The sequence below is a fragment of the Mustela erminea genome, chromosome X (assembly GCF_009829155.1).
Source record: "Mustela erminea isolate mMusErm1 chromosome X, mMusErm1.Pri, whole genome shotgun sequence".
Lineage (NCBI taxonomy): Eukaryota > Metazoa > Chordata > Mammalia > Carnivora > Mustelidae > Mustela > Mustela erminea.
In genome coordinates this window covers 82,585,997-82,612,793 of record NC_045635.1, presented here as the reverse complement: position 1 = coordinate 82,612,793, position 26,797 = coordinate 82,585,997, and the positions used below count along the sequence as shown (strand labels likewise).

The following is a 26,797-nucleotide window of genomic DNA, read 5'->3' as shown; positions in this document are numbered from 1 at the left end:
ACATTGGTTTAGACAGCTATTCGAAAGCCTGATTCTAAGTCCTATTTATTCTTACACTTGATTCAAGTGACAGAGCTGAAAAAAGAAACAGAACATATAAATCTAACAATAAATAAAAGAAGCCTATTGTTGAATGCACTTACTAAATAATGATACTCATAGTTCTGGGAAACAATTATGCAAATATTTTGTTGCTGTTTCATCTTCTCAGCTCTGAGCATGCATGCTGTCTTTTCACATTTTTTAATTCAAGTATAATTAAAATACATTATTATATTAGTTTCAGGTGTGCAATATAATGATTCAACAATTTTATACGTTTTTCAGTGCAGCCACTGTGCGAAACACTATGGAATTTCCTAAAAAAATTAAAAATAGGGGTGCCTGTGTGGCTCAATCAGTTAAATGTCTGCCTTCAGCTCATTCATGATCTCAGGGTCCTGGGGTCACGCTTGCATTGGGCTCCTTGCTCAGCAGGAAGTCTGCTTCCCCCTCTGCCTCCAACCCTCCCCTTCTTTGTGTGTGTACTCTCTCTCTGTGTCTCTCAAATGAATAAGTAAAATCTTTTTAAAAATTAAATATAGAATTCCTGTACCATCCAGTAATTCTACTACTGTATTTCCACATTTTCAACAAGTGGTTCAAAACTCAGTGAAATTCTTCATGGAAGTGTCAGAAGATAAAACACATGTTTTAGGCAACACAATTAAATAATAATGAAAATAATTTCAAATTTACTGTGTATTGTTTATTCTTTATAAAGGAAATCTTTTCGCACAATGAAGGAAACCATCAAAAAGGCAGCCTACTGAATGGGAGAAGATATTGCAACTGATATATCTGATAAGGGGTAATATCCAAAATATATGAAGAACTTATGTAATGTAACACACAAAAAAATCCCCAAATAATCTGATGGGCAAGGGAACTGAATATTTTTCTAAAGAAGACGTACAAGTGATGAACAGACACATGAAAAAATGCTTAGTATCACTAATCATTATGGAAGTGCAAATCAAAACCACAATGAGATACCACCTTACACCTGTCAGGCTGGCTAAAATAAAAAAGACAGGGATGCCTGGGTGGCTCAGTTGGTTAAGCATCTGCCTTTGGCTCAGGTCATGACCTCGGGATCCTGGGATTGAGCCATGTATTGGACTCCCTGTTCAAGAGGGAGCCTGCTTTCCCCTTTCTCCTGCCTGCCCCCACTTGTGCTCTCTCTCACTCTTTCTTTCTTTTTTTTCTCTCACTCTTTCAAATAAATAAAATCTTTGGAAAAAACACACACACACAAAAACCAAAAGTAAAAAATAAAAAAAAAAATAGCAAGTATTGGTGGGGATGTGGAAAAAAAGGAACCTTTGTGTGCTCTTGAGAATGCAAATTGGTGCAGCCTCCGTGGAAAACAGTATAGTATTTCTTCAAGAAGTTAAAAATAGAATTACTGTATGATCCAGTAATTCCACTACTTTTGAACTATGAATTTTGGGTTATTTACCCAAAGAAGATGAAAACACTAATAGAAAAAGATATATGCACTCCTATGTTTATTACAGCATTATTTGAAATAGCTAAGTTTACAAAAGCAACTCAAGTGCCCCTCAATAGATAAATGGAGGGGTGTGTGTGTGTGTGTGTGTGTGTGTGTGTGTGTGTATGTGTGTAGATAGGTAATGGAATATTTCTCAGCCATGCATAAAAAAGAATGAGATCCTGCCATTTGCAGTGATATGGGTAGACCTAGAGGGTATAATGCTAAGGGCAATAAGTTAGTCAGAAAAAGACAAATACTATACAATCTCACTCATATGTAAAATTTAAGAAACAAAACAAAGGAATAAAGAAGAAAGAAAAAAAACCACCCAGACTCTTTTAAAAATTTCTTTTCAGCTTAACAGTATTCATTGTTTTTGCACCACACCCAGTGCTCCATGCAATACGTTCCCTCCCTAATACCCACCACCTTGTTCCCCCAACCTCCCGCCCCCTGCCCCTTCAAGACCCTCAGGTTGTTTTTCAGAGTCCATAGTCTCTCATGGTTCATCTCCCCTTCCAATTTCCCTCAACTCCCTTCTCCTCTCCATCTCCCCATGTCCTTCATGTTATTTGTTATGCTCCACAAATAAGTGAAACCATATGATAATTGATTCTCTCTGCTTGACTTATTTCATTCAGCATAATCTCTTCCAGTCTTGTCCATGTTGCTACAAAAGTTGGGTGTTCATCCTTTCTGATGGAGGCATAATACTCCATAGTGTATATGGACCACATCTTCCTTATCCATCCGTCCGTTGAAGGGCATCTTGGTTCTTTCCACAGTTTGGCGACCGTGGCCATTGCTGCTATAAACATTGGGGTACAGATGGCTCTTGTTTTCACTACATCTGTATCTTTGGGGTAAATACACAGTAGTGCAATTGTTGGGTCTTAGGGTAGCTCTATTTTTAATTTCTTGAGGAATCTGCACACTGTTCTCTAAAGTGACTGTACCAACTTGCATTCCCACCAATAGTGTAAGAGGGCTCCCCTTTCTCCACATCCTCTCCAGCACATGTTGTTTCCTGTCTTGCTAATTTTGGCCATTCTAACTGGTGTAAGGTGGTATCTCAATGTGGTTTTAATTTGAATCTCCCTGATGACTAGTGATGATGAACATTTTTTCATGTGTCTGATAGCCATTTGTATGTCTTCATGGGAGAAGTGTCTGTTCATATCTTCTGCCCGTTTTTTAATATGATTATCTGTTTAGTGTGTGTTATGTTTGAGGAGTTCTTTATAGATCCTGGATGTCAACCTTCTGTCTGTACTGTCATTTGCAAATATCTTCTCCCATTCCGTGGGTTGCCTCTTTGTTTTCTTGACTGTTTCCTTTGCTGTGCAGAAGCTTTTGATTTTGATGAAGTCCCAAAAGTTTATTTTGACTTTTGTTTCCTTTGCCTTTGGAGACATATCTTGAAAGAAGTTGCTGTGGCTGATATCGAAGAGATTACTGCCTATGTTCTCCTCTAGGATTCTGATGGATTCCTGTCTCACGTTGAGGTCTTTTATCCATTTTGAGTTTATCTTTGTGTACGGTGTAAGAGAATGGTCGAGTTTCATTCTTCTACATATAGCTGTCCAGTTTTCCTAGCACCATTTATTGAAGAAATTGTCATTTTTCTACTGGATATTTTTTTCCTGTTTTGTTGAAGATTATTTGCCCATAGAGTTGAGGGTCCATATCTGGGCTCTCTGTTCCACTGGTCTATGTGTCTGTTTTTATGCCAGTACCATGCTGTCTTAGTTATCACAGCTTTGTAGTAAAGCTTGAAATCAGGTAACGTGATGCCCCCAGTTTTATTTTTGTTTTTCAGCATTTCCTTAGCGATTCAGGGTCTCTTCTGATTCCATACAAATTTTAGGATTATTTGCTCCAGCTCTTTGAAAAATACTGGTGGAATTTTGATCGGAATGGCATTAAAAGTATAGATTGCTCTAGGCAGTATAGACATTTTAACAATGTTTATTCTTCCGATCCAAGAGCATGGAATGGTCTCCCATCTTTTCATGTCTTCTTCAATTTCTTTCATGAGTGTTCTGTAGTTCCTCGAGTACAGATCCTTTACCTCTTTGGTTAGGTTTATTCCCAGATATCTTATGGTCCTTGGTGCTATAGTAAATGGAATCGATTCTCTAATTTGCCTTTCTGTATTTTCATTGTTAGTGTATAAGAAAACCACTGATTTCTGTACATTGACTTTGTATCCTGTCACGTTACTGAATTGCTGTATGAGTTCTAGTAGTTTGGGGGTGGAGTCTTTTGGGTTTTCCATATAAAGAATCATGTCATCTGTGAAGAGAGAGAGTTTGACTTCTTCATTGCCAATTTGGATACCTTTTATTTCTCTTTGTTGTCTGATTGCTGTTGGTAGGACTTCTAATACTATGTTGAACAAGAGTTACACCCAGACTCTTTTTTTTTTTTAAAGATTTTATTTATTTATTTGACAGAGAGAGATCACAAGTAGGCAGAGAGGCAGGCAGAGAGAGAGAGAGAGAGAGAAGCAGGCTCCCTGCTGAGCAGAGAGCCCGATGCAGGACTCGATCCCAGGACCCTGAGATCATGACCTGAGCCGAAGGCAGCGGCTTAACCCACTGAGCCACCCAGGCGCCCTACACCCAGACTCTTAAATACAAAGAACAAATCTGTGGTTCCCAGAGAGGAAGTGGTGGCAGTGGTTGGGGGGGATGGGGGGGGTGGGGTGGGGAGAGTGAAATAGACAGGTATTAAGGGTAGACTTATCTTGGTGAGCAATGAGTAATATACAGAGTTGTTGAGTCATATTGTACACCTAAAACTAATATACCACAGTATGTTAATTATACTTCAATAAAAAAGAAGATTCACATAAAAATAATAAAACACCTCTTAGAAGGAAAAAAAACCCCTCTGACATAAAACAACATTTTACTGTTTGAATACATTTAGAGTCTCCTATTATTTTATAGGTATTCTGAGGTGGTAAGATTCTGATTACAAGATATGGTTATATTTAATTTTAAAAAACTTTAAAAAAGAACTTTATTGACATATAATTTAATATAATTTACATATGATAAACTACATTTTAAAAAGTATGGAATTTGGTAAATTTTGACATATGATATACCCATTAAACCATCACCAAATTCGAGATAGTAAACATTGATTACCTTCAAGTTTCCTTATGCCATTTTGTAATCTTTCCTTCTTGTCCTTCTCTGTACTTTAACACCCCTCTCCAGCAACTACTAATCTGTTTTCTGCCACTATAAATTAATTTTCATTTTCTAGAGTTTTATATAAATCATGTATTTTGTGTTCTTTTTGTCTGAATTTTTTCAGTCAGCATAATTGTTTTGAGATTGATTCATATTGCATATTGCAGTAGCTTATTTCTTTCTATTGTTGAGTAGTATTCCATTGTGTGGATAAACAACTTTGAAAAAATCCATTCACCTCTTAGTGGGTTGTTTCTAGTTTTAGGCTATTATGAGTAAAGCTTTTATTAGCATGCACATGCAAGTCTTTGGATGGACATATGTACTAGGTTTTCTTGGGTAAATATCTAAAAGTAGAAAGCCTGGGTCGTATGGGAGATATATGTTTAACTTTTTGAGAAATTACTAAAATCTTTTCCAATATAGCTGTACCATTTTATATTCCCACTACAGTGTATGAGAGCTCTAATTGTTTTAAATTCTGGTCAACATTTGATACATTTTTAAATTTTAGCCATTCTAATAACTGTGTAGTGATATCTCATTGTAATTTTAGTTTGCATTTTCCTTAACTATTAATGATGTTGAGCATATTTTCATGAGTGTATTTGCTACTCATATATTTTATTTGGTGATGTATTTGTTCAAATTTTGTACATTTAAAAAATTTGGGTTGTGTGGGTTTTTAAAATTATAGTTCTTTATATGTTCTGGGATATAAGTCCTTATCAGATACAATATTTGCAAATATTTTCTTTGAGTAAATAGCTTGTCCTTTTATTTTTTTCATCAGCATCTTTCAAAGAGCAGAAGTTTTTAATTTTAATGAAGTCTAAGTTATCAGGTTCTGGATGATGTTTTTTAGTGTCATATCTAAGAAATCTTCACATTTTTGAAACTTTTCTTGTGGATATCCTGTTTTTCCAGCATCATTTGCTGAAATGACTATCATTTTTCCACTGAACTCTCTTGTACTTTTGTAAAAAATCAAGTGACTGTAAACATAAAGTTTTATTTCCCGAGTCTTCTGTTCTCTTGCTCTGTTTGTCTATCTGTATGCCACTACCACTCTCAATTATTGTGGAATTATAAGTCTTAAAATCAGTTTGTGTAATTTTTCTGACTTTGTTCTGCATATATTTTGTACCTCACAATATATTGTAATATACATTTTTTTACTTTTAACAATCAATTATTTTATTATTGAAGTATAGTTGACACATGTTACATTAGTTTCAGGTGTACAACATAGTGATTTGACAAGTTTATATGTTTTGCCATGCTCATAATCATAGCTACCATCTGTCACCATAAGATACTATTATAATACCATCATCTATATTCCCTGTACTGTACCTTTTATTCTTGTGACTTATTCATTCCATAACTGGAAGCCTCTATCTCCCATTACTCTTCACCTATTTTGCTCATACCCCTACATCTCTCCCCTCCAGAAACCATCAATCTATTCTATGCATTGATGGGTCTGTTTTTGCTTTTTTTTTGCTCTTTTTGCTCATTTGTTTTGTTTATAGATTCCATATGTAAATGAAATCATACAGTGTTTGTCTTTCTCTGTCTGACTTATTTCACTTGGCAAAATATCTTCTGCGTCCATCCATGTTGTTGAAAATGGCAAGATCTCATTTTTTTTTAAAAGATTTTATCCATTCATTTGACAGAGAGAGAGATCACAAGTACACAGAGAGGCAGGCAGAGAGGCAGGCAGAGAGGGGGGGAAGCAGGCTCCCCGCTGAGCAGAGAGCCTGATGTGGGGCTCGATCCCAGGACCCGGGGATCATGACCTGAGCCGAAGGCAGAGGCTTAACCCACTGAGCCACCCAGGCGCCCCGGCAAGATCTCATTTTTATGGCTGAGTAATATTCCACTCTGTCTGTGTGTATGTGTGTATATACACATCATATCTTCTTTGCCCATTCATTCTATAAGAAAAAAATATTTTTACCCACATTGTTTGCCATTGCATGTGCCCTTCATTTCCCTTTGTAGACCTATAGTTCTTTTTTTTTTTTGAGGGAGAGGGATATTGAGAATCTCAAGCAGACTTCACACCCAGTGCATGAGCCTGACACCAAGCCCAGTCTCACCACCCTGAGATCACAATCTGAGCCAAAATCAAGAGTCAGATGCTTAACTGACTGAGCCACCCAGAAGCCCCTAGACCCATATTTTTATCTAGATTATTTTTCTTCTGGGGGCACCTGGGTGGCTTAGTGGGTTAAGGCCTCTGCCTTCAGCTCAGGTCATTATCCCAGAGTCCTGGGATCGAGCCCCGCATCGGGCTCTCTGCTCAGTGCAAGCCTGCTTCCCCCTCTCTCTCCTCCTGTCTCTCTGCCTGCTTGTGATCTCTGTCTGTCAAATAAATAAATTAAACAAATCTTTAAAAAAATAGATTATTTTTCTTCTCAAAAGACTTTAACAATTTTTATAGCACAGGTTTACTGGCAATTAATTCTTTCAACTCTTGCATGTTTGAAAAAGGCTTATTTCACCTCTGTTTTTTGGATGCATTTCACTGGCTTTGGAATTCTAGGTTAACAGGTTTTTATCCTTTTAGTATTTTAGAGACGTTCCACTGTCTTCTCATTTCATGGTATCCAATAATAAATTTCCTTTCATCATTGTCTTTGTTTCTCTGTGTGTAACATGTACCCCCTGCCTCCAGACTTGAAGATATTCTTGTTATCTCTGGTTTTTAAAAAGTTTGACTGTGGTGTGCCATATGGTATAGTTTTCTTTATATTTCTTTTGCATAAAGCTTATTGAGTTTCTTCTATCTGATTTTCTAGTGTTCATGAAATTTAGGAACATTTTGGCCACTGTTTCCTCAGAAAAATTTTCAGTGTCCTCATTTCCTTTGGTGACTCCAATTACATGTACATTGACCAGCTTAAAGTCGTTCTACAGTTCATTAATGCTCTGTTTTTTAAAGCCTTTTTTCTTACTATATCATTTGGATAGTTTCTATTGCAATGTCTTCACATTCAGTAATCTTTTCTATTACAATGTATAATCTGCTGTTAATCCCATATTGTATACTTTCCATCTCAGACATTGTCATTTTTACCTCTAGGTTTGAATTGGGTATTTTTCTTTAATATCATCCATGTCTTTAACTTTTAAAAAATAGAATACAGTTAAAATGACTCTTTAAATGATTTTTTTGCTAATTCTGACCTTTCTGTCCGTTCTTAAGTCCGTTTTTGATTTGTCTCCTCATCACGAACTGTATTTCCTGCTTTTTTGCATGCCTGTCAATTATTTTAACTGAAGTATAGTTGACACATAATGCTATATTAATTTTAGGTTTGCACTGTGATGATTTGGTAACTCTGTATGTTATGCTGTGTTGAGCTCACCTCAAATGTACCTGTACCTCCCACTCCCCTTCACCTATTTACCCATTCTTCCACCCTCCTCCTCTCCGCCAACCACCAGTTTGTTCTCAGTACTTATGATTTTGTTTCTGTTTTTGCTTGGTTGTTCATTTGTTTCGTGTTTTTAGATTCCACATTAGAATAAAATCATATAGTATTTGCCTTTCCCTGTCTGACTTATTTCATTTAGCATAATACCCTCTAGGTTCATCCATGTTGTTACAAATCATTACTGTTAATTTGAATTTTACTTTGCTGGGTGCTGCATATCTTTTATATTACTACAAATACACTTGAGCTCTGTTCTGGGATTCACTTGAGTTACTTGGAAACAGATTGATCCTTTCAGGCTGTTTTGTTTAGTTATGTTAGGCAGGACTGGACCAGTACACAGTCTAGGGCTAATTCATCCTCATTATGGAAGCAAGACCCTTCTGAGTACTTTTCCCCATGCCCTGTGAATCATGAGGTTTTCCATTTTGGCTGGTGGAACAGTCACTGCTCCTGGCCCAGCTGGTTCTGTCCTTGACCTTGGGTAATTTCATCACAGGCATGCCATGCACTGATCAGTGCTATGCTGAATACTCAAGGGAGACCTTTGGCAGCTCCTCCAAAGATCTGTGTGCAGCTCTCACAGGTATTCTCTCCTATGTAGTTTAACCACCTGCGTTTTCCCAGACTGTCAGCTCTGTTACCTCAGCTCAAGTTCGGCAGGTTCTGCCTACATTCCTGTTCCCTGCACCATAGTCTGAAAAGTGTCTCAAGACAGTGAGTCTGGAAAATCCGAGGTCTCACCCTGTTTGTTTATTATCTCTCAGGGATCACAGTTCTTCATTGCCTGATGTTCAGTGTCTTGCAAACACTGCTGCTTCATGTATTTTATCCATTTGGGGCAGTGGCTTCTTTCAGGCAAGATGGAAATCCATTTTTTGTTACCCCATCTTAGCTAGAATTAGAAGTCCACTGACATTCTAAAATCCCAAATTTTCATTACCAATGTTAATTTGTAGCCCAGTTTCAATTCTCACCTTTCAAAAATGTAGACACCATCACATCTCTTATATTAGCCATATCAGTTTTGCTTATCTACGTAGGTTCAACAGTATACAGAATCTGACATGTAACAGTATAAATCTTCTCACAGGCAGTCTGGCTCCAGAGTCTGTGCCCTTAACCACGACACCATACAGCTTCAGGAAAGCAAAACTACATTTCTCTCAGCTTTATTGCTGCTCTTCAGTTTCCATGAGTTAAATTTAAACATATAAATATAAATAGAATTCAGGGTGAAAACACTCAGTAAACATTTATTAAATTTATACTGTGCATCAGACACTGTGCTAAATAAGTTCCTGGGGGTATGAAGTTCAGATGCAGTGCTTTCCCCCAAGGAGTTTACGAATGGTAGAAGTTTCTAGTTTGAATATGCACCATATGTTGGGGAGAGGGAGAGGGACCAAGGTGCCCAACAAATTAAACACAGAGAAACCTGTTTATTTGCTGCCTGGTGCAGGGACATTATTTGGTATTTTTCTGATTCATATCAGTTTCCATTTGGGGAACACCAACAATGATTTTTAATGTAAATACCATTCTTCAAAGGCTTTCTATATTTTTCATAATTTTTAAAAAATACTTTGGGTCCTTGTCCAAGGTCATATAACTAATAAATAGCAAAGCTAAGATTTGAACCCAAGTTTGTCTTACACCACTATATTCATCATTCCATGCTACCTATGAGTTTGACCGAGGTTTTGTTTTTATAACTGGTCTTCAGAATTTAAAATAACTTGGGAAAGCTCTCCCTGCCCCTTCATGAAAACTAGCTGCTAGTGTTAATGTTCACTTATTAATTATTATTATCTTCTAATCATAGATTTAGGGTATAATTTAAATATATTCACTTGGATATATAATTGAGAGAGGTATGTTAACCTTGCATTTTGATAGATTTTTCAGCTTTGCCTGGTTTTTATATTTCCATTACAATATTATTCTGAATTTAGCAGTAAATGTGTGTAATTTTCTAAATAAACAAACCATCTTTTCTAAAATAACTTCCTGTGGGTATGAGGTCCCACAAGCATGCAATATTAAGATATTTAATCTGAGAGGCCCCTGGGTAGCCAGTCATTTAAAAGTCTGCCTTCAGCTCACGTCATGATCCTGGGGTCCTGGGATCTGGCCCCCTGCCAGGTTCCCTGCTCAGCAGGGAGTCCGCTTCTCCCTGTGCCATTCCCTCTGCTTGTGTTCTCTCTCTGTGTGTGTCAAATAAATAAATAAAATCTCAAAAAAATATACTTGATCTGAGTCCTGACACCCCACAACTAACATGGAACAAATTGTCCATCAGAGTGTGGGTTTGGACACTCATGTTATCTGAGCAGTGGTCTTCTCAGTAGATAATCCTTGTTCTTTTGACTAAACATCTGTGACTGAATTTCAGTGAAAAGCCTTAACAAGTATTTCTGAGCTTTGGTTTCTCCACTAAATCCTGGGATTCATCAGTTGGGAAAATATATAAAGGTCACAGGTTTCCTAACTTCGAATCTGTCTGGTTTTATTTGTGCCTCCATTATTTTTCTGAGTTAAGTTTTTCAACACATGTTATATCATTTACCATTACCATCATTTACCATTAAGCCCTTTGAATACAAAAGCATTATTTTTATTCCATATTTTCTCTTTTGAATTTCTAGAATACATTCTGTGGTATGGGGTTCGTAGTGGTGGTAAAACAGGCAGCAGGTTTCTTTTAGATATTAATGATAGATTTAGTACAGTTATAATTTTCATTTGACCTGTGAGTTATTCAGAAATGTCTTTGAATTTCCAAAATGCTTTGGGATTAAAAATGATCTCTTGTTATTAGCCTCATATTTAATTTCCATGAGGTCAGAAACCATGATCTGCATGAGAATATATATGTATATATTCTCATATATATATAAATATATGTGAGGTACATATATATCTCACTTATATTTCTGAAATTTACTGAGACTTGTATTACAACCTAGTACATGATAATTTGGGGGATAGATGTTCCATATGTGCTTGAAAGGAATGTGATTTTGCAATTGTATATAGATTTCTACATATGTCCACTAAATCAAACTTATTTTGTTGTTCAGCTTGTCTATATATTTACTAATTTTTTATCTGCTGATACTGTTAATAAATGAAAGAGGCATATTAATCTTTCATTTTTTGATGTCTGATTTTTCAGTTTCTCTCTAGTATACTTGATCTTCCTTTATATATTTAGAAGTGTTTACTTAGTGCATACAGGTTTATTTACTCTATGTACTGATATTCTTTGTGTGTTATAATGCTTTTATTGTCCTGAAGTTTTATTTTTAGATGTTAATATAGCTACATCAACTTTCTTTGGCTTGGCATTTACCTGGTATATCTTTTTCTATCTTTTGTGTTTTCAGTCTTTCCTCATCTTTTATGTTTTAGATGTGTCCCTTGTAAAATGGCACATAGCTGGATTCTAAAAAATTTTATCCGGTCTGTTAACCTCTGCATTTTAATGGGTGAGTCTTACTCATATATTTTTTGTTTGTTTATTGATATATTAGAGTTTATTTTTACCATCTTCTTTTTGTTATTTCTCTCATTTTTTCCTATGCTTTCCTTTATCTCCTTGCCTCAGAAGTTTTTTTCTTATCCTGTTTTCTTCCCTAAAAGTTTAAAACTAAAAGTTTTAGTTTCTTAACTAAACAGGGTTAGTGTTTGAAATAGCAACCCATGGTCAAAGGTGGGGTGAGGGTGGGATATAGCTTTTCTGAAAGGAGTCAGATTGGCAAGTTATAGGAGAGAGGAGGCAGCGAGCTAAGGAAGTTATGGGTGGTAGATTTTAAAATCTTTTTTTTTCTTTACAAGTGTGAAACAAGGATGTCTGATAGGACCTGGAGGAAGGGGAAGTGGGAATGTGGGATGAGATGAATGAAAGCTTAAAAATAGAACCTGAAGAAACTAGGTAAAGGAACTGAACTCAGGGCAAGTAAAAAGACGTATGGGTGATAGTGAAGGTCCACCTGAGGCTGGAGACCAAACATTGTGTAGGACTTGGGTATAGGAACATACAAGGCAAGACTATAGCATTGGTACAGGTTTGAGATTTTGATGGGCAGTTATAGCAGAGGGATGAAGATACATGGATATGGGACATACTTGTGAGAATTGTTAAAATGTTGAGTCATTTGGAATCCAGGATGGGTTGGGAAGGAAAATAGATCAGCCGGAGGCAAGTAGACCAAGATGAAATGAAAGGTGGCCTCAAGAGACTGTGGTCTTCATGAGGTTGAAGAACAGGTTTAGTGGGAGTGAGCTGTGGTAAGAAAATGGGGATTCTTGAATTCAAAATTTTAGGAGGCAGTTCTGGTGGATCAAGTCCATGAGTGAGAAACAAAAGGGAAGATATATAGTATTAGCAGTTCCATTTTCTTAGGATGTTGTCTTTATTTTCTCAACAATGTTCTTACCTCCCTGGCTCTTGATACAACTTTTTCTCATTACTGTGCCAGTGGGCCTGTGTCATCACAGAACTCTGTTGCCACTCCATGAATCTGGTTTTGTGCTCATTTCCAGTGTTCCTGTGCTATCCTTGGTCTTTAGCTGCCAGGCAGGTGGTGACACCTGTTTTATCCATGAGAGGCTGATATTTTGGCCAGTGCTTTCCTCCCAACCACGAATAGGAGAATCCATTTGCACAATGCTTTTGATTGCCCTGTTCAATATTTTATTTATTTATTTTTAAAGGTTTTATTTACTTGTTTGACAGAATGAGAGAACACAAGCAGGGGGGTCTACAGAGGGAGAGGGAGAAGCAGACTTTCCACTGAGCAGGGAGCCCAATGCGGGGCTGTATCCCAGGACCCGGGGATCATGACCTGAGCCGAAGGCAGATGCTTAACTGACTGAGCCACCCAAGCACCCCACTGCTCAATATTTTATAATTGCTTCGGCTATGATCCTGCCTGGACAGAGCCAGTAGAGCACTAGCTCTAGAATCAGATTGCCTGAATTTGAATCTCAGCAACTTCATTTACTTTTTTATTGGGCAGGTTAACCTAACCTCTCCTGACTCCTCGTCTATAAAATGGGGATAACAGCATAACAGTAATACCTCATTCTATTCTTAGGGTTGTTATGAAGATTAAAGTAGTTAATATATATAAAGTATTGTGTTGCCCGGCATTATAGTCATTTTTCAATAGATGGAACCAGTGGGGTGATGACAGCGATGATGATCAACAATAGTGGCAACATGTAGATCACTATGTAGTAAATATTCCATTAGGCACTGGGCCAGATACATAGAAGAATACTGAAAAAGTCCTTGTTCTCATAGGCTATATATATTCTCTTTGGGTATAAAAACTAAGAATTCTTCCTCAAGATTATCTCTGAAAGGGTCTATTAAAAAAGCTTATTATCTTTTTTTAAGATTTTATTTATTTGAGAGAGAGGGAGCATGCACAAGCAGGGGGAGGGGTGGGGGGAGATGGAGAAGCAGACTCCATGGTGAGCAGGGAGCCTGACAGGGGGCCCAATCCCAGGACCCCACAATCATGACCAGAGCTGAAGGCAGACGCTTAACTGACTGAGCCACCTAGGCATCCCAGAAGCTTAGTATCTAACAGTTCAATAAAGACCAAGAAATAACCAAGAAACTGTTGAGGTTTCAGAAACCTTATAACTATACTTTTTATTGTCCTATAGGTAGTCAGTTAAAAAAAAAAAGAGTAAAAAGGAGCTTATGGTCTAGTTTCAAGGGAGAGCAGAAAAAGCAAATAGGATCCTCATTTCCTTTCTCACTGTGTCTACCCTGAGCTCTTTGACAGCCGTGACTACCAAATTTGTCCTTTCAGATACAGGTCCTCTTCTGAGGACCAGCCCTGTGCCTCCAACTACTTTCTGGGCCTAATTACAGTGATATCCTGTATGTAGTGCAAACTCAGTATGACTAAATGAAACTTCTTGCTTTACTTCCACACCTGGTTCTTTTCTTATAACTCTTACCACTGTTAGGATTGTCACTAATCCATCCCTTGATAAACCCAAACATGCAATGTAGGCATCTTTGACTTTGCCTTCTTAGATCCTCTTAGTCACTCCATTCTGTCAGTTCTGCTTCTCAAACTTTATTACTCTGTTCTTTGTCTTGCTGCCCTGGTTTCCACTTGCTCCGTAGCAGATTCAGCAAGTACATGTATTCCAAAAATGGGTTTCAAGAGTTGTGATTGGCCTTTAACCCATATTATTTCATTTTTTGATAACTTTGTGAAATAGATCATTTTGTACATGAGAAACCAGAGGGTGACAGAAATAAAAAGACTTGCCAAGTTGGCTAGAGGTGCACTTAGTAAACCTAGATTATCTTTTGTCTGGATTATTACAATAATCCCCGTCTCATTTGAATTTTCTTTTTATAGGATTTAGAAGTAAGATATTTTTGTGTAGAAAAAGAATCATAACCATTTAAAATAAAAAGTAAAATATGCCACCTCCCAATTCTATTCCCCAAGAGAAACCAGTGGTTTTGATTTTTCTTCCAGATCTTTTCCTTTACATATACAAATGTATAGATAAATACTTTACCAAAGAAATCATTCAGTATAGTCTGGAAACTGCATTTTTTTTTCCACTCTGAGAAATATTTTCATACAGACCTAACACATTTTTTTAATGGTTGCATAGTGTGCCATTATATGGAAGTATTGTTTTGTTCAAAGAACTTTTTTGATTTGCTTACAAAAAATACTGCAGTAACATTCTTGTATATGTACTGTTTATGCACATTTCTATGAATATTTTTACAGATTCTTAGAAGTGGTATTGCTTAGCTAAGGAATGTATTTATTTTACAGTATGTCATATATTTTCAGAATGCACTTCAATTTGTCTTTTGAATAAATCTTTTGTACTAAAGCTAGAGTGATCTCTGTAAAATGGATTTGATCATGTGATTTCCTAACATCAGAAACAAAGCAACAACAAACATGTTGGATGGACTTCTATTGTCTGTGTAATAAATTCAAAAAATCTTAAATTTTTAAGAATGAGAGTTACAGAGGCACTGGGTGGCTCAGTTTGTTAAGGGTCTGCCTTCAGCTCAGGTCATGATCCCAGAGTCCTGGGATTGAGGCCTGCATCAGGCTCCCTGCTCAGCAGGAAGCCTCCTTCTCCCTCTCCTACTCTCCCTGCTTGTATTCCCTCTCTTGCTGTCTCTCTCTCTCTCTCTGTCAAATAAATAAGTAAAATCTTTAAAAAAAAAAAAAGAAGAAGAAGTCAGTCGGGGCACCTGGGTGACTCAGTTGGTTAAGCAGCTGCCTTTGGCTCAGGTCATGATCCCAGGGACCTGGGATCAAGCCCTGCATCAGGCTCCTGGCTCAGTGGGGAGCCTGCTTCTCCCTCTCCCTCTGCCCCTCAATCCCACCCCCGCTTGTGCTCTCTCTCAAAAGGTAAATAAAATCTTTTTTTTTAAAAAAAGAATAAGGGCTATAAAATTTAGCCCAAACATCTTTCCTATCATTCCTCCACCACCACCAAATTAAAAAAAAAAGAAAGAAAGAAAAAGAAAATACTGTTTTCTAAGGAAAAATCCACCTATTCTGTAAAACCTTCCATGTGTACAGCTCTTTCTCTTCTCTGTCTATGCAGGGTAGAATTAATTACTTCCTTCTTTAGGTTCCCATAGCATTAAATTTATTATCCCTTTGACAGCACTTTGTGCATTATACTGTATTATATGTATCTGTCTCCCCTACTAGTTTATGAACTTCTTAAGGACAAGAGCTGTGTCTTACTCTTCCCTGTAACCCTGGCACTTTGCTCAGTGCCTGTCGGAGTGGGTGCTTAACAAATGTGTGTGTAATGGGTGAAGATATTCTTTAGGTAGTGGTAGCAATAAGAACTTTGGGAGATAGGGTAGGTGATGGAAGTTTAGGAGTGCAGTGTAAAGCTGAGTCTGAAGAACATGGAACCTGGTCTGGCAAGGAGAAATGGGCTTCAGCTGGCAGATGTCCCCATGTGGTTTTCTTCTCTACTACAGAGACCAGCTGTCTGATTATTTGGATTAGACTTGGGACTTGAGAACATGTGAAGTATTGAAAATTGGATGATTGGGAATTCACTTGGTGTCAGGAAAGTTTGACTTAGCTGTTCTGGGCTTATTCCAGACTAAGATGCTTATGCTGAAAAGACTCAGCTCTTTTCCAGAGTCATGAATATGTTTTTCATCTTGAAAAATCAAAGCCTCCTCATTTTCAGGGCAGAATTCAGGTGGGAGTAGGAATGGTAAATAGGTCAGATACTTTTACATTGTCTTTTTAAGCCTGACTTCAGGGGACAGTAGCCTACTAAGAGGCTCTAGGGCTGTGGATCTACTCTGGAGTAAATACCTGTGTGAAAATAGTTCTCTTATTTCCCGGTAGCTGTGGTGGCTCTCCTGGCCTGGTTGCTTTGAAGAAGGAAGAGTAGAAGAAAAAACAGAATAACATGTCAGAGATACTTGACCTCTCTTTTCTGTCTGAGGTGGAGAGGGATTTGATCCTCAGTGTACTACAACGAGATGAGGAGCTCCGGAAAGCAGATGAGAAAAGGATCAGGTAAGAGTTCCAGAAAAAGCCAGTTTTATCTGGACCTTTCCTAATACCGCCCATGTGACTTTCAGAGGAGCTTGTGTACAGTTTACAGTTCCTCACTGGGTCAGGTTGGGCTCTGAAGTTGTTGCTTCCACAGAACCAATAGTCTTACTGTCTCTACCCCTCAACAACTTTCCATTCCAACCTATGCAGATTGTGAATGCACTTGTGCTTCTCTCTGGGATCTTGGCAGGCGACTGAAGAATGAGCTACTGGAGATAAAAAGGAAAGGGGCCAAGAGGGGCAGTCAACACTATAGTGATCGGACCTGTGCCAGGTGCCAGGAGAGCCTGGGCCGTTTGACTCCCAAGACCAACACTTGTTGGGGTTGTAATCACCTGGTGTGTCGGGACTGCCGCATCCAGGAAAGTAATGGTACCTGGAGGTGCAAGGTGTGCACCAAGGAAATGTGAGTATCACCTATGGAGAGAGAGAAAAGGAAGCCCCAGCTGTGGGGGAGAGTTTCCCTCCTTGGCCTTTGTTAGTTGAATGACAGGAGCCATTAAAAAAAAAAAATCCTCTGTCACTTTCTTTTATTCTTTCCCAGAGAGCTGAAGAAGGCAACTGGAGACTGGTTTTATGACCAGAAAGTGAATCGCTCTGCTTACCGCACAGGCAGTGAGATAATTAGGATGTCCCTGCGCCGCAAGCCTACAGGTAGTGGCCCTGTTTGGAAACGTTTTTGTTGTTGTTGTTGTTGTTTTGAGGTGCTTGACTTCACCCGATGTTGAATTCCTATTATAGTCTTACTGGTAGTATCTACACTTCATGGGCTCTGTGGGGGAATATAAAGATTATATTGTCATCCCCTCTGCAAGTGTAATATGTTTCCCTTTCCCCCTTATCACCACCACTCTGCCATGCTTTTGTTTGTCTTGAAGTGAATAAAAGAGAGACACTGGGACAGTCCCTTCTTCCTCAGTCACAGATGGATGATATCTGGCCAGGAAGAAGGATCATTCAGGAGAAACAGAAGGAACTCAGGTAAGAACTAGTAATCATTTACAGAAATGCTACACATCCTTTTAACTTATTTTAATATTATTTTAAACTTGTTTCTATTTATAAAATAATAGCTGTTTATTGACAGGAAAATTTGGAAAGCACAGAAAAGAATAAAGAAAGAGGGGAGAAAAATCCTAATCCTACCACCCACATGTAAACATTAACATTTTGGCATATTTACTCCGTTCTTTTTTTTTTTTTAAAGAAATATTTATTTATTTGAGAGAGAGAGAGAGAGAGAGAGAGCATGAGCAGGGAGGAGAGGCAAAGGGAGAAGAAAAAGCAGACGCCGCACTGAGCAGGGAGCCTAATATGGGACTCAATCCCAGGACCCTGGGATCATGTCCTGAGTCAAAGGCAGATGCTAAACAAACTGAGCCAACCAGACACCCTTACTCTGTTCTGTTAAGAACAATTTAAAGATGAAAAAAATTATGTGTACTCATTATTAAAAATTTAACCAGTATAGGAAACAAGGAAACAATAAATAAAGCAACAAATCACCCAAATTCCTACTAGCCCAGTATTCACATGTGAAAATTATTTCAGATATCTTTTGTGCATATAAATAGATAAAAGGATGGGTGGGTGGATAAACTGAAAATTTTGTATAATATTGGATCATAATATATACATTGAAAGCACGCTATGTAATTTTACTTGAATTTAACAGACTAAAACAGAAGAAATAAAATTGAAGAATTGCCCATCTTCAACAAATGTTTCTTTACCATAAAAGATACTAGTCATTAATACCCTTCTAAGTTTAAGAAAAAAAAATAATAAAAACCATTGAGTAGTTAGTCATTTTTTTTTCCTAGTGTCTTTTTGGTAACACCCTTATTGGGATATAATTCACATACTATACAATTCACCCATTATAGTGTATAATGCAGTGGTTTTTAGTGTGTTCACAGAACCATGCAACCATCAGCTCAACTGATTTTAGAAGTTTTCATCAGGTTAATAAGAAACCCTGTACTCTTTAGCTATCACTCTGTCCAACTTGCTTACACTCCCCCCCCCAAGCAATCGCTGATCTACTTTCTATCTCTATATATTTGCTTATTCTGGACATTTCACTTAAATGGAATCAAAGAGTATGTGGTCCTTTGTGACTGTCTTCTCTCACTTAACATAATGTATTCAAGGTTCATCCATGTTATAGCATATGTCAGGACTTAATTTCTTTTTATTGCCAAACTATTCTATTATATATTCTAATAATATTCTATTATATGTATATACCACATTTAATTTATCCATTCATCTGTTGATAGACATTTGGGTTGTTTTCACTTTTTGGTTATGATAAGTAATGCAGTTATGACCTTCCATTACGAGTTTTTGTATGGACATAACATTTTCATTTCTTTTAGGTGATACCTAGGAATAGAGTGCTAGGTCAATCATTTAGTCATTTAAAAAAAATCTACCTGTTTCAATATTATTAGTGGACTCTCTGCTATGAAAGAGGAGATTAGCTTTCTTCTACCTTCTCCCAATGTTTTCCCCTACTCCCATTTTTTATTACTCAAATACTTTTGCCTTGTCAGCACTTGTAACATTAACATTCTATTATGCTAACATAAAGCATCTGTTTTATCTGTCCGTTTAGTGTTAGTTCATATTTAAAGGGATTGTATGCTTATAACCAGGCCTTGGACCATGGGTTCTCTATGTTTCTGATTTCTTTCCTCTCATTTATTTCTTGGTTGTTTGCATTTTTTTCACTGAGAAGTTCCTTCAAGAAGGGCTTGCAAAAGCTGTATTTATTTTACTCATTCATGTTAAGAATGTCTGCCTGGTGACTTTATACTTGAGTGATATCTTGGTTGGAGAGTGTATTCTTGGGTCACACTTTCTTTCCCTCATAATGTTGTAGACATTACTCCATTGTCTTCTGCCACTGAATGTGACTGTGATGAAGTGTAAGGCTGGCTAGCCTTTTGTTTTTCTCCCTTGCAGGTAACTCTGTGTGTGTGTGTGTTTGCGTGCGTGCGCATGCACACAACTCAGTGGTGATCATTCCGCATCATTTCCCCCTAATATGTACCCTAGAAGAGTCCTTTCTTCATTGCTGGAAAACTCTTCTGTATCATATCCTCTGAACTTTTTTTCTATTTCATTAGTTAAGTTTCCCACCTTAGGAACATTGGATTTCTTGTTTCTTTATCCTCCTTTTCTGTCCTTTCCTTTCACTATCAAATACAAGAGAAAGGAAAGGTAAAAGCAATGAACTGTGATTAATCCAACCCTTTCCTCTGTGCTGTTACTTTGATTTTCAAACATTTTCTTTCTTCCCCCTTTCCCCTTTCTTTTTGCTGTATCTGCTATACTTTTAGAATGAATTATCTTGGGGTATCTGGGGGCTCAGTTGGTTAAGTGTCAGACTCTTGGTTTCATCTCAGATCTTGATCTCAGGGTCATGATTTCAGGCTCATAACCTCAGTGTTGAGAGGTCAAGCCCTGCCTTGGGCTTCATGCTCAGGCAGAGTCTGTTCAAGATTCTTTTCCTCCCTCCCTGCTCCTCCCCACCCCATGCACCTTGCTCTCTCTCTTGCAAATAATTAAGTAAGTAAATAAATATCTTTTAAAAAGAGAATAACTTATGTTGATTAGGTTTTAATTTGTTCTTTGCTCTCGATCTTCCTTTTCCCCCTAATTCTATTGTTTTACCATTTTTTCTGTTTGAGCTCTTAGGCTTTATCAAATCTATATTCTTATTAAGTTCCTATATAGTATAAAGCACTCAGAAAAAAGCTATTTATTTTCATAGGATTATATTGTTCTCCAGAATAGTTCTTTGCCTTTATTATGAATTATTTCTACTTCTCTTTACCATATCTATATATCTGCCAGACTATTTCTTCTCATTTTACTCATGTCTAACCTGGAAAGTTCTGCCTGTATCTTTTATTTGCTCTGATACAGTATGTGAATCCTCCTTGACAGGCTTCTCACTTGAGAAACTTGAGACAGTTTATCTCTTCCTTACCCCAACTGTACTTTTAGAATAGAATATTCCTTTCGATATGCTTCTTTTTTGGAACCGAGGGAAGGGCAAAAGACAGCTTGAGGGTCTTGGGTTTGGGTCTGCTGAAGTTCCCTTAAATGTCCAGGCTCACACAGTCCAGCTCTGGATGATTCATCTAACTCATCATACCCATGCTCCCCCTGAGATGACATACCTCAGGTGTCATGTCTGCCTCTGTTGGGATCCTCCATTGGTACCTGGGGCTACAAATCTTGAGAACTTTTATTTTCCTAGACTCATTCCAGGACTGTCTACTCACTCATTTTATGTGCACATCTCTATATCAGATGGAATTTTGCTGAGCTAAATCTTTCTTCTGTTTTCTTAGCCATGACTTTCTGAACTTCATAACTTGAGGGTTTACTTATTTGGTTGCTACTGGTGAAGTTTTTGGCTTTTCATTTGGATTTTTTCCCCTAACTCTCCCTCAGCCAAAGGGAAATGAGTTAATCACATCTTATATGATTGTTGAAAAGCAATATAGAAATATATAAAACAAGTCTCCAGTAACCTCACTGCTTCTGCCCCAGACTATTATTGTTAGTAGGCATTACTAGTTTTGGTGTATGGACTACCAGTGTGTCTAAATGTACAAATACGGATTGTATTCTTAAATTTTTATTTTTAATTTTTAAAAAAAGATTTATTTATTTACTTGAGAGAGAGAGTGAGAGAGAAATAGTGAGGGCACAGAGAGAGGCAGAGGGAGAAGCTGACTCCCTGCTGAGTAGGGAGCCCGATGTGGGACTTGATCCCAGGACCTTGAGATCATGACCTGAGCTGAAGGCAGACACCCAACTGACTGGGCCACCCAGGCACCTGGATTCTTAAATTTTTAAATTCCTTTTAAAAAAGGATCATACTACATACATATTTAGTGGTAAAAAATGAAAGAGAAAGAATTTTAAAGACTCAATAATACAGATAATCCTCTAGAAAATTGACAAAATATCTGAACAGACATTTTGCTAAAGGCAATATACAGATGTCAAATAAGCACATAAAAAGATGTTCAACATCTTTAGTTATTAGGGAAATACAAATTAAAATCATAATAAGATACTACTGTATACCCGTTAGACTGGCTAAAATTTAAAAACAGACCATACCAATTGTTGGTGAGGATGCGTAGAGCAACTGGAATTTTTTCTTTTTTTTTTTTTTTTAAGATTTTATTTATTTATTTGACAGAGATTACAAGTAGGTAGAGAGACAGGCAGAGAGAGAGAGAGGGGGAAGCAGGCTCCCCGCTGAGCAGAGAACCCGATGTGGGGCTCGATCCCAGGACCCTGGGATCATGACCCGAGCCTAAGGCAGAGGCTTTAACCCACTGAGCCACCCAGAAATTGTTATATGCTGCTGGTGGGAATGTGAAATAGCACAGCCCCTTTGAAAGCCAGGTTAGCAGTAGTTTAGTTAAATCTGCATTACTTTGCCTCTTCAATAAGTGGTGTTGGGAAAATTGGAGAGGCACATGCAGAAAAATGAAACTGGACCATTTCCTTATACCACACACAAAAATAGACTTGAAATGGATGAAGGACCTCAATGTGAGAAAGGGATCCATCAAAATCCTTGAGGAAAACACAGGCAGCAACATCTTCGACCTCATCCGCAGCAACTTCTTCCTAGAAACATCGCCAAAGGCAAGGGAAGTAAGGGCAAAAACGAACTATTGGGACTTCGTCAAGATCAAAAGCTTTTACACAGCAAAGGAAACAGTTAAAAAAAAAAAACCAAAAGACAACTGACAGAATGGGAGAAGATATTTGCAAATGACATAGCAGATAAAGGGCTAGTATCCAAAATCTATAGTTTATCAAACTCAACACCCAGAGAACAAATAATCCAATCAAGAAATGGGCAGAGGACATGAACATACATTTCTTCAAAGAAGACATCTAGATGGCCAACAGATACATGAAAGAGTGCTCCATATCACTTGGCATCAGGCAAATACAAATCAAAACCACAATGAGATACCACCTCATGCTGGTCAGAATGGCTAAAATTAACAAGTCAGGAAATGACAGATGCTGGTGAGGATGCGGAGAAAGGGGAACCCTCCTACACTGTTGGTGGGAATGCAAGCTAGTGCAACCACTCTGGAAAACAGCATGAAGATTCCTTAAAAAGTTGAAAATAGAGCTACCCTATGACCCAGCAATCGCACTACTGGGTATTTACCCTAAAGATAACAAACGTAGTGATTTGAAGGGGCACGTGCACCTGAATGTTTATAGCAGCAATGTCCGCAATAGCCAAAGTATGGAAAGAACCTAGATGTCCATCAACAGATGAATGGATAAAGAAGAAGTGGTATATATATACAATGGAATACTATGCAGCGATCAAAAGAAATGAAATCTTGCCATTTGCAATGACCTGGATGGAACTGGAGGGTATTATGCTTAGTGAAATAAGTCAATCAGAGAAAGACAACTATCATATGATCTCCCTGATACGAGGAAGTGGAGATTCAATGTGGGGGGTTTGGGGGATAGGAAAAGAATAAATGAAACAAGATGGGATTGGGAGGGAGACAAAACATAAGAGACTCTTAATCTCACAAAGCAAACTGCGGGTTGCCTGGGGGAGGGGGGTAGGGAGAGGGTGGTGGGGTTATGGACATGGGGGAGGGTGTGTGCTATGGTGAGTGCTATGAAGTGTGTAAACCTAGCGATTCACAGACCTGTACCCCTGGGGCTAATAATACATTATATGTTTATAAAAATTTTTTTTAATTAAAAAAATTATGTGTTATTTTGCGATTCAGCCGTTCCATTCCTCGGTATTTACTCAAGAGAAGCGAAAGTGTATGTCCATGTGAAGACCCGTATGTGAATGTTCCTGGAAGCTTTGTTTGCAATAGCCAAAATCTGGAAACAACTTAAATGTCTGTTAACAGGTGAAGGGATAAATTGTGGTTAGTTTATACAGTGCAATACTACTCAGCAATGAAAAGGAATAAACTGTTGGTTCAAACAGTGACATGGGTAAACCTCAAAATAATCATGCTGAGTGAAAGAAGCCAAACAAAAGAGAGGACATACTATATGATTCTATTTATATAAAATTCCAGAAAACTCAACCCACATTTTAGTGACAGAATGCAGATCAGCACTTTCTGTTTGGGGACAGAGGCAGGGAGAGGGGAAAGGATATGAAGGAGCAAGAGGAAACCTTTGAGAGTGATAGATGAATTCACTCAATTGCTGTGATGGTTTCACAAGTGTATGTATATGTTAAAACTCACCAAATTGCACACTTAAGTGCTTGCAGTTTACTTATGTCAGTTATAACTCAAGGTGTAAAAGGAACAATTGTAGAAAAATCTAACATCCACATCTTTCCATGTCCACACCAAGGGTCTCTCTCATTCTTTTTGCTATCTTTATGGTGTTTCATTGTGTGTATGTACTGCGAGTTTATCCACACAGCTTTGGGTGGGTGACTCATCTGTTCTAGGTGACAAGACCCCTTTTTCCTTTTAGATAAGGCTAAAAAACAGCTTTTATTTCCCAAATCTGGTTAACACATCTGACATCATCGGTCAGAATGTAATTTCTGAAATCCACTGCTTCTGGCTATCTATGACCTCTTGTCTCATTGGGCCCAGAAGACTTATTTATCCTAAACATGGAAGCAGATTAAATGGCCATAAATGACCTTTGCCATAAAATTATGGAGACTCAGAGGTAATCAAATTCAGCCCTCTTCCTTTTACAGAAAAGAAAGCCAGATAAGTGATTTACCTGTGATCATACAGATAGTTAGAGCCCAGAACTCTCATCTCTTAGTCTATTTTTTACTGCACAGATGTCAATAATTGCATTTTTGCCCTAGGGTTATTTGTATCAGCTCTGGATTAGTACATATTCATCTTTAGGAAAAAATACAAGCAGAAAACACACTCCATGAGCTATTGTTAAACTGCCTCTCTGCAGGAAGAGTTCTGCATTTGGTTCTTTATTCATTGAAGCAAAGGGGGAAAAAAGAACAGTTCTAAAGTAAAAATGAAATCAACTTCCTTGCTGTACCTTGGACTATAAAGCTAAAATATTTCTCAAGAAATGACCACCGTTTTACCTCTTACAGGCCCTAGGATTTCAACCGGGCTGTCTGTTTTCATAAAGCTATTGCAAACATCATGTGATAACTTGGAAAGTTTATTCTTTGCTGCCTAAAACATTATAGATTCTGGTTATTTTGTTCTTTTTTTTTTTTTTCTGGGTACTTTGTTCTTTGTTCGTGTATTAGTTCATGCATTTTTAAATTTTTATTTTTTAAAAAGATTTTATTTATTTATTTGACAGAAATCACAAGTAGGCAGAGAGGCAAGCAGGGGTGGGGGGAAGCAGTCTACCTGCTGAGCAGAGAGCCCGATGCGGGGCTCTATCCCAGGACCCTGAGATCATGACCCGAGCTGAAGGCAGTGGCTTAACCCACAGAGCCACCCAGGCGCCCCATAGTTCACTCATTTTTTAAACAAATGTCTATGAATGCCTGCTATTTGCCAGGCACTGTTGTAGGCCATGGGATACACTGGTAAATACAAGAAAGTCCCTTGCTTGAGAAGCTTAGATTTGGGGACGGGGAGACAAAGACAATATTCAAATGAATGTATCAAATCAGATGTTGACAAGTGCTATGGAGAAAATGAAGTGGGCTAAAGGGATAGGGAGTGCCAGGAAAACATGTTGTGTACGCGTGCTGTTTTACTTAGGGAAAAGTCTTAATAATATGGTGATATCTGAGCAAAGACATGCAGCAAATAGGGGAGCAAACCCACCTGGGGGAAAAGCATTGTGGGCAGAGAAAGGAGAAAATATAAAGAGCCTAAGGTGAGTTTGTATTTGGCGTGTTTGTGTAATCTGGAACCGAGTGAGCAAGGTGGTGAGTGGCAGGAGATGAGGACAGCAAGGATGAGAAGCAGATGGGAAGCATCTGGGGGAATGAAAAAGGCTGAGAAGCAGATCATGAAGGACTTTTTGGCACTCGTAAGGACTCTGTCTTTCACTCTGAGTGACAAGATATATATATATATATATTTTTTTTTCTATTGTTAAATTGAGGTAAAAATCACATAATGTACCATTCGTCATTTTTGCAATTTTAAGGCACACCACCCAGTGGCTTTTAGTACTTTCAGAATGTGGTGCAACCATCGCCATGGTTTAACTTCAGAACATTTTCATCACTATAGAAAGAAACCCTGTACCCATTAAGAAGTTGCTCCCCATTCCTCCAGTCCCCATTCTGCTTTCTGTCTCTCTGCAGGTTTGCCTACTCTAGGTATTTCATATAAATGGAGTCATATAAAATATGTCTTGCTTTTTTCACCTCGTGTAATGTTTTCAAGTTTCATCCATGTTGTAGTGTGGAACATAACTTTATTTCTTTTTATTGACAGGAATATCTCATTATATGGATATACCACGTTTTGTTTATCCATTCCTCCATTGGTAGACATTTAGACTGTTTCTGCCTATTGGCTATTGTGAATAATGCTGGTCTAAACATTCATGTACAAGTTTTTGTGTGGACACATGTTTTCAGTTCTCTTGGGTATATACCTAGAAGTGGAATTGCTGGGTCATATGGTAATTCTATTCTGGAATTATATTTTATTTTAAAAATTTATTTATTTTAAAGATTTTATTTATTGGGGCACCTGGGTGGCTCAGTGGTTTAAGCCTCTGCCTTCGGCTCAGGTCATGATCTCAGGGTCCTGGGATCGAGCCCTGCATCGGGCTCTCTGCTCAGCAGGGAGCCTGCTTCCCTTCCTCTCTCTCTGCCTGCCTCTCTACCTACTTGTGATCTCTGTCAAATAAATAAATAAAATCTTTAAAAAAAAGATTTTATTTATTATTATTATTTTTTGTCGGAGAGAGAGCACAAGCAGGAGGGAGTGGCAGGCAGAGGGAGAAGCAGGCTCCTTGAAGAGCCCCCAGATT

At 37.9% G+C, this 26,797-nt stretch overlaps 1 protein-coding gene across 4 annotated transcripts in view; it reads left to right on the top strand.

Annotated features, from left to right (window-relative positions):
• The window catches only part of SYTL4 (synaptotagmin like 4), a 65,634-nt gene that overhangs the window by 21,322 nt on the left and 17,515 nt on the right, over nucleotides 1–26,797 (top strand). For 2 of the 4 annotated variants that reach the window (XR_004282521.1, XM_032330583.1), the window contains exons 2-5: nucleotides 16,589–16,762; nucleotides 16,992–17,207; nucleotides 17,346–17,455; nucleotides 17,680–17,782. Coding sequence is in view for 3 of the 4 variants with exons in the window: in XM_032330583.1 (XP_032186474.1) it covers nucleotides 16,653–16,762; nucleotides 16,992–17,207; nucleotides 17,346–17,455; nucleotides 17,680–17,782 (539 nt within the window). In the remaining variant the exon portion in view is untranslated. Of the gene's footprint in view, nucleotides 1–11,606; nucleotides 11,684–16,588; nucleotides 16,763–16,951; nucleotides 17,208–17,345; nucleotides 17,456–17,679; nucleotides 17,783–26,797 lie in introns of those variants that run through there. The other 2 variants (XM_032330584.1, XM_032330585.1) reach the window with 2 other exon arrangements.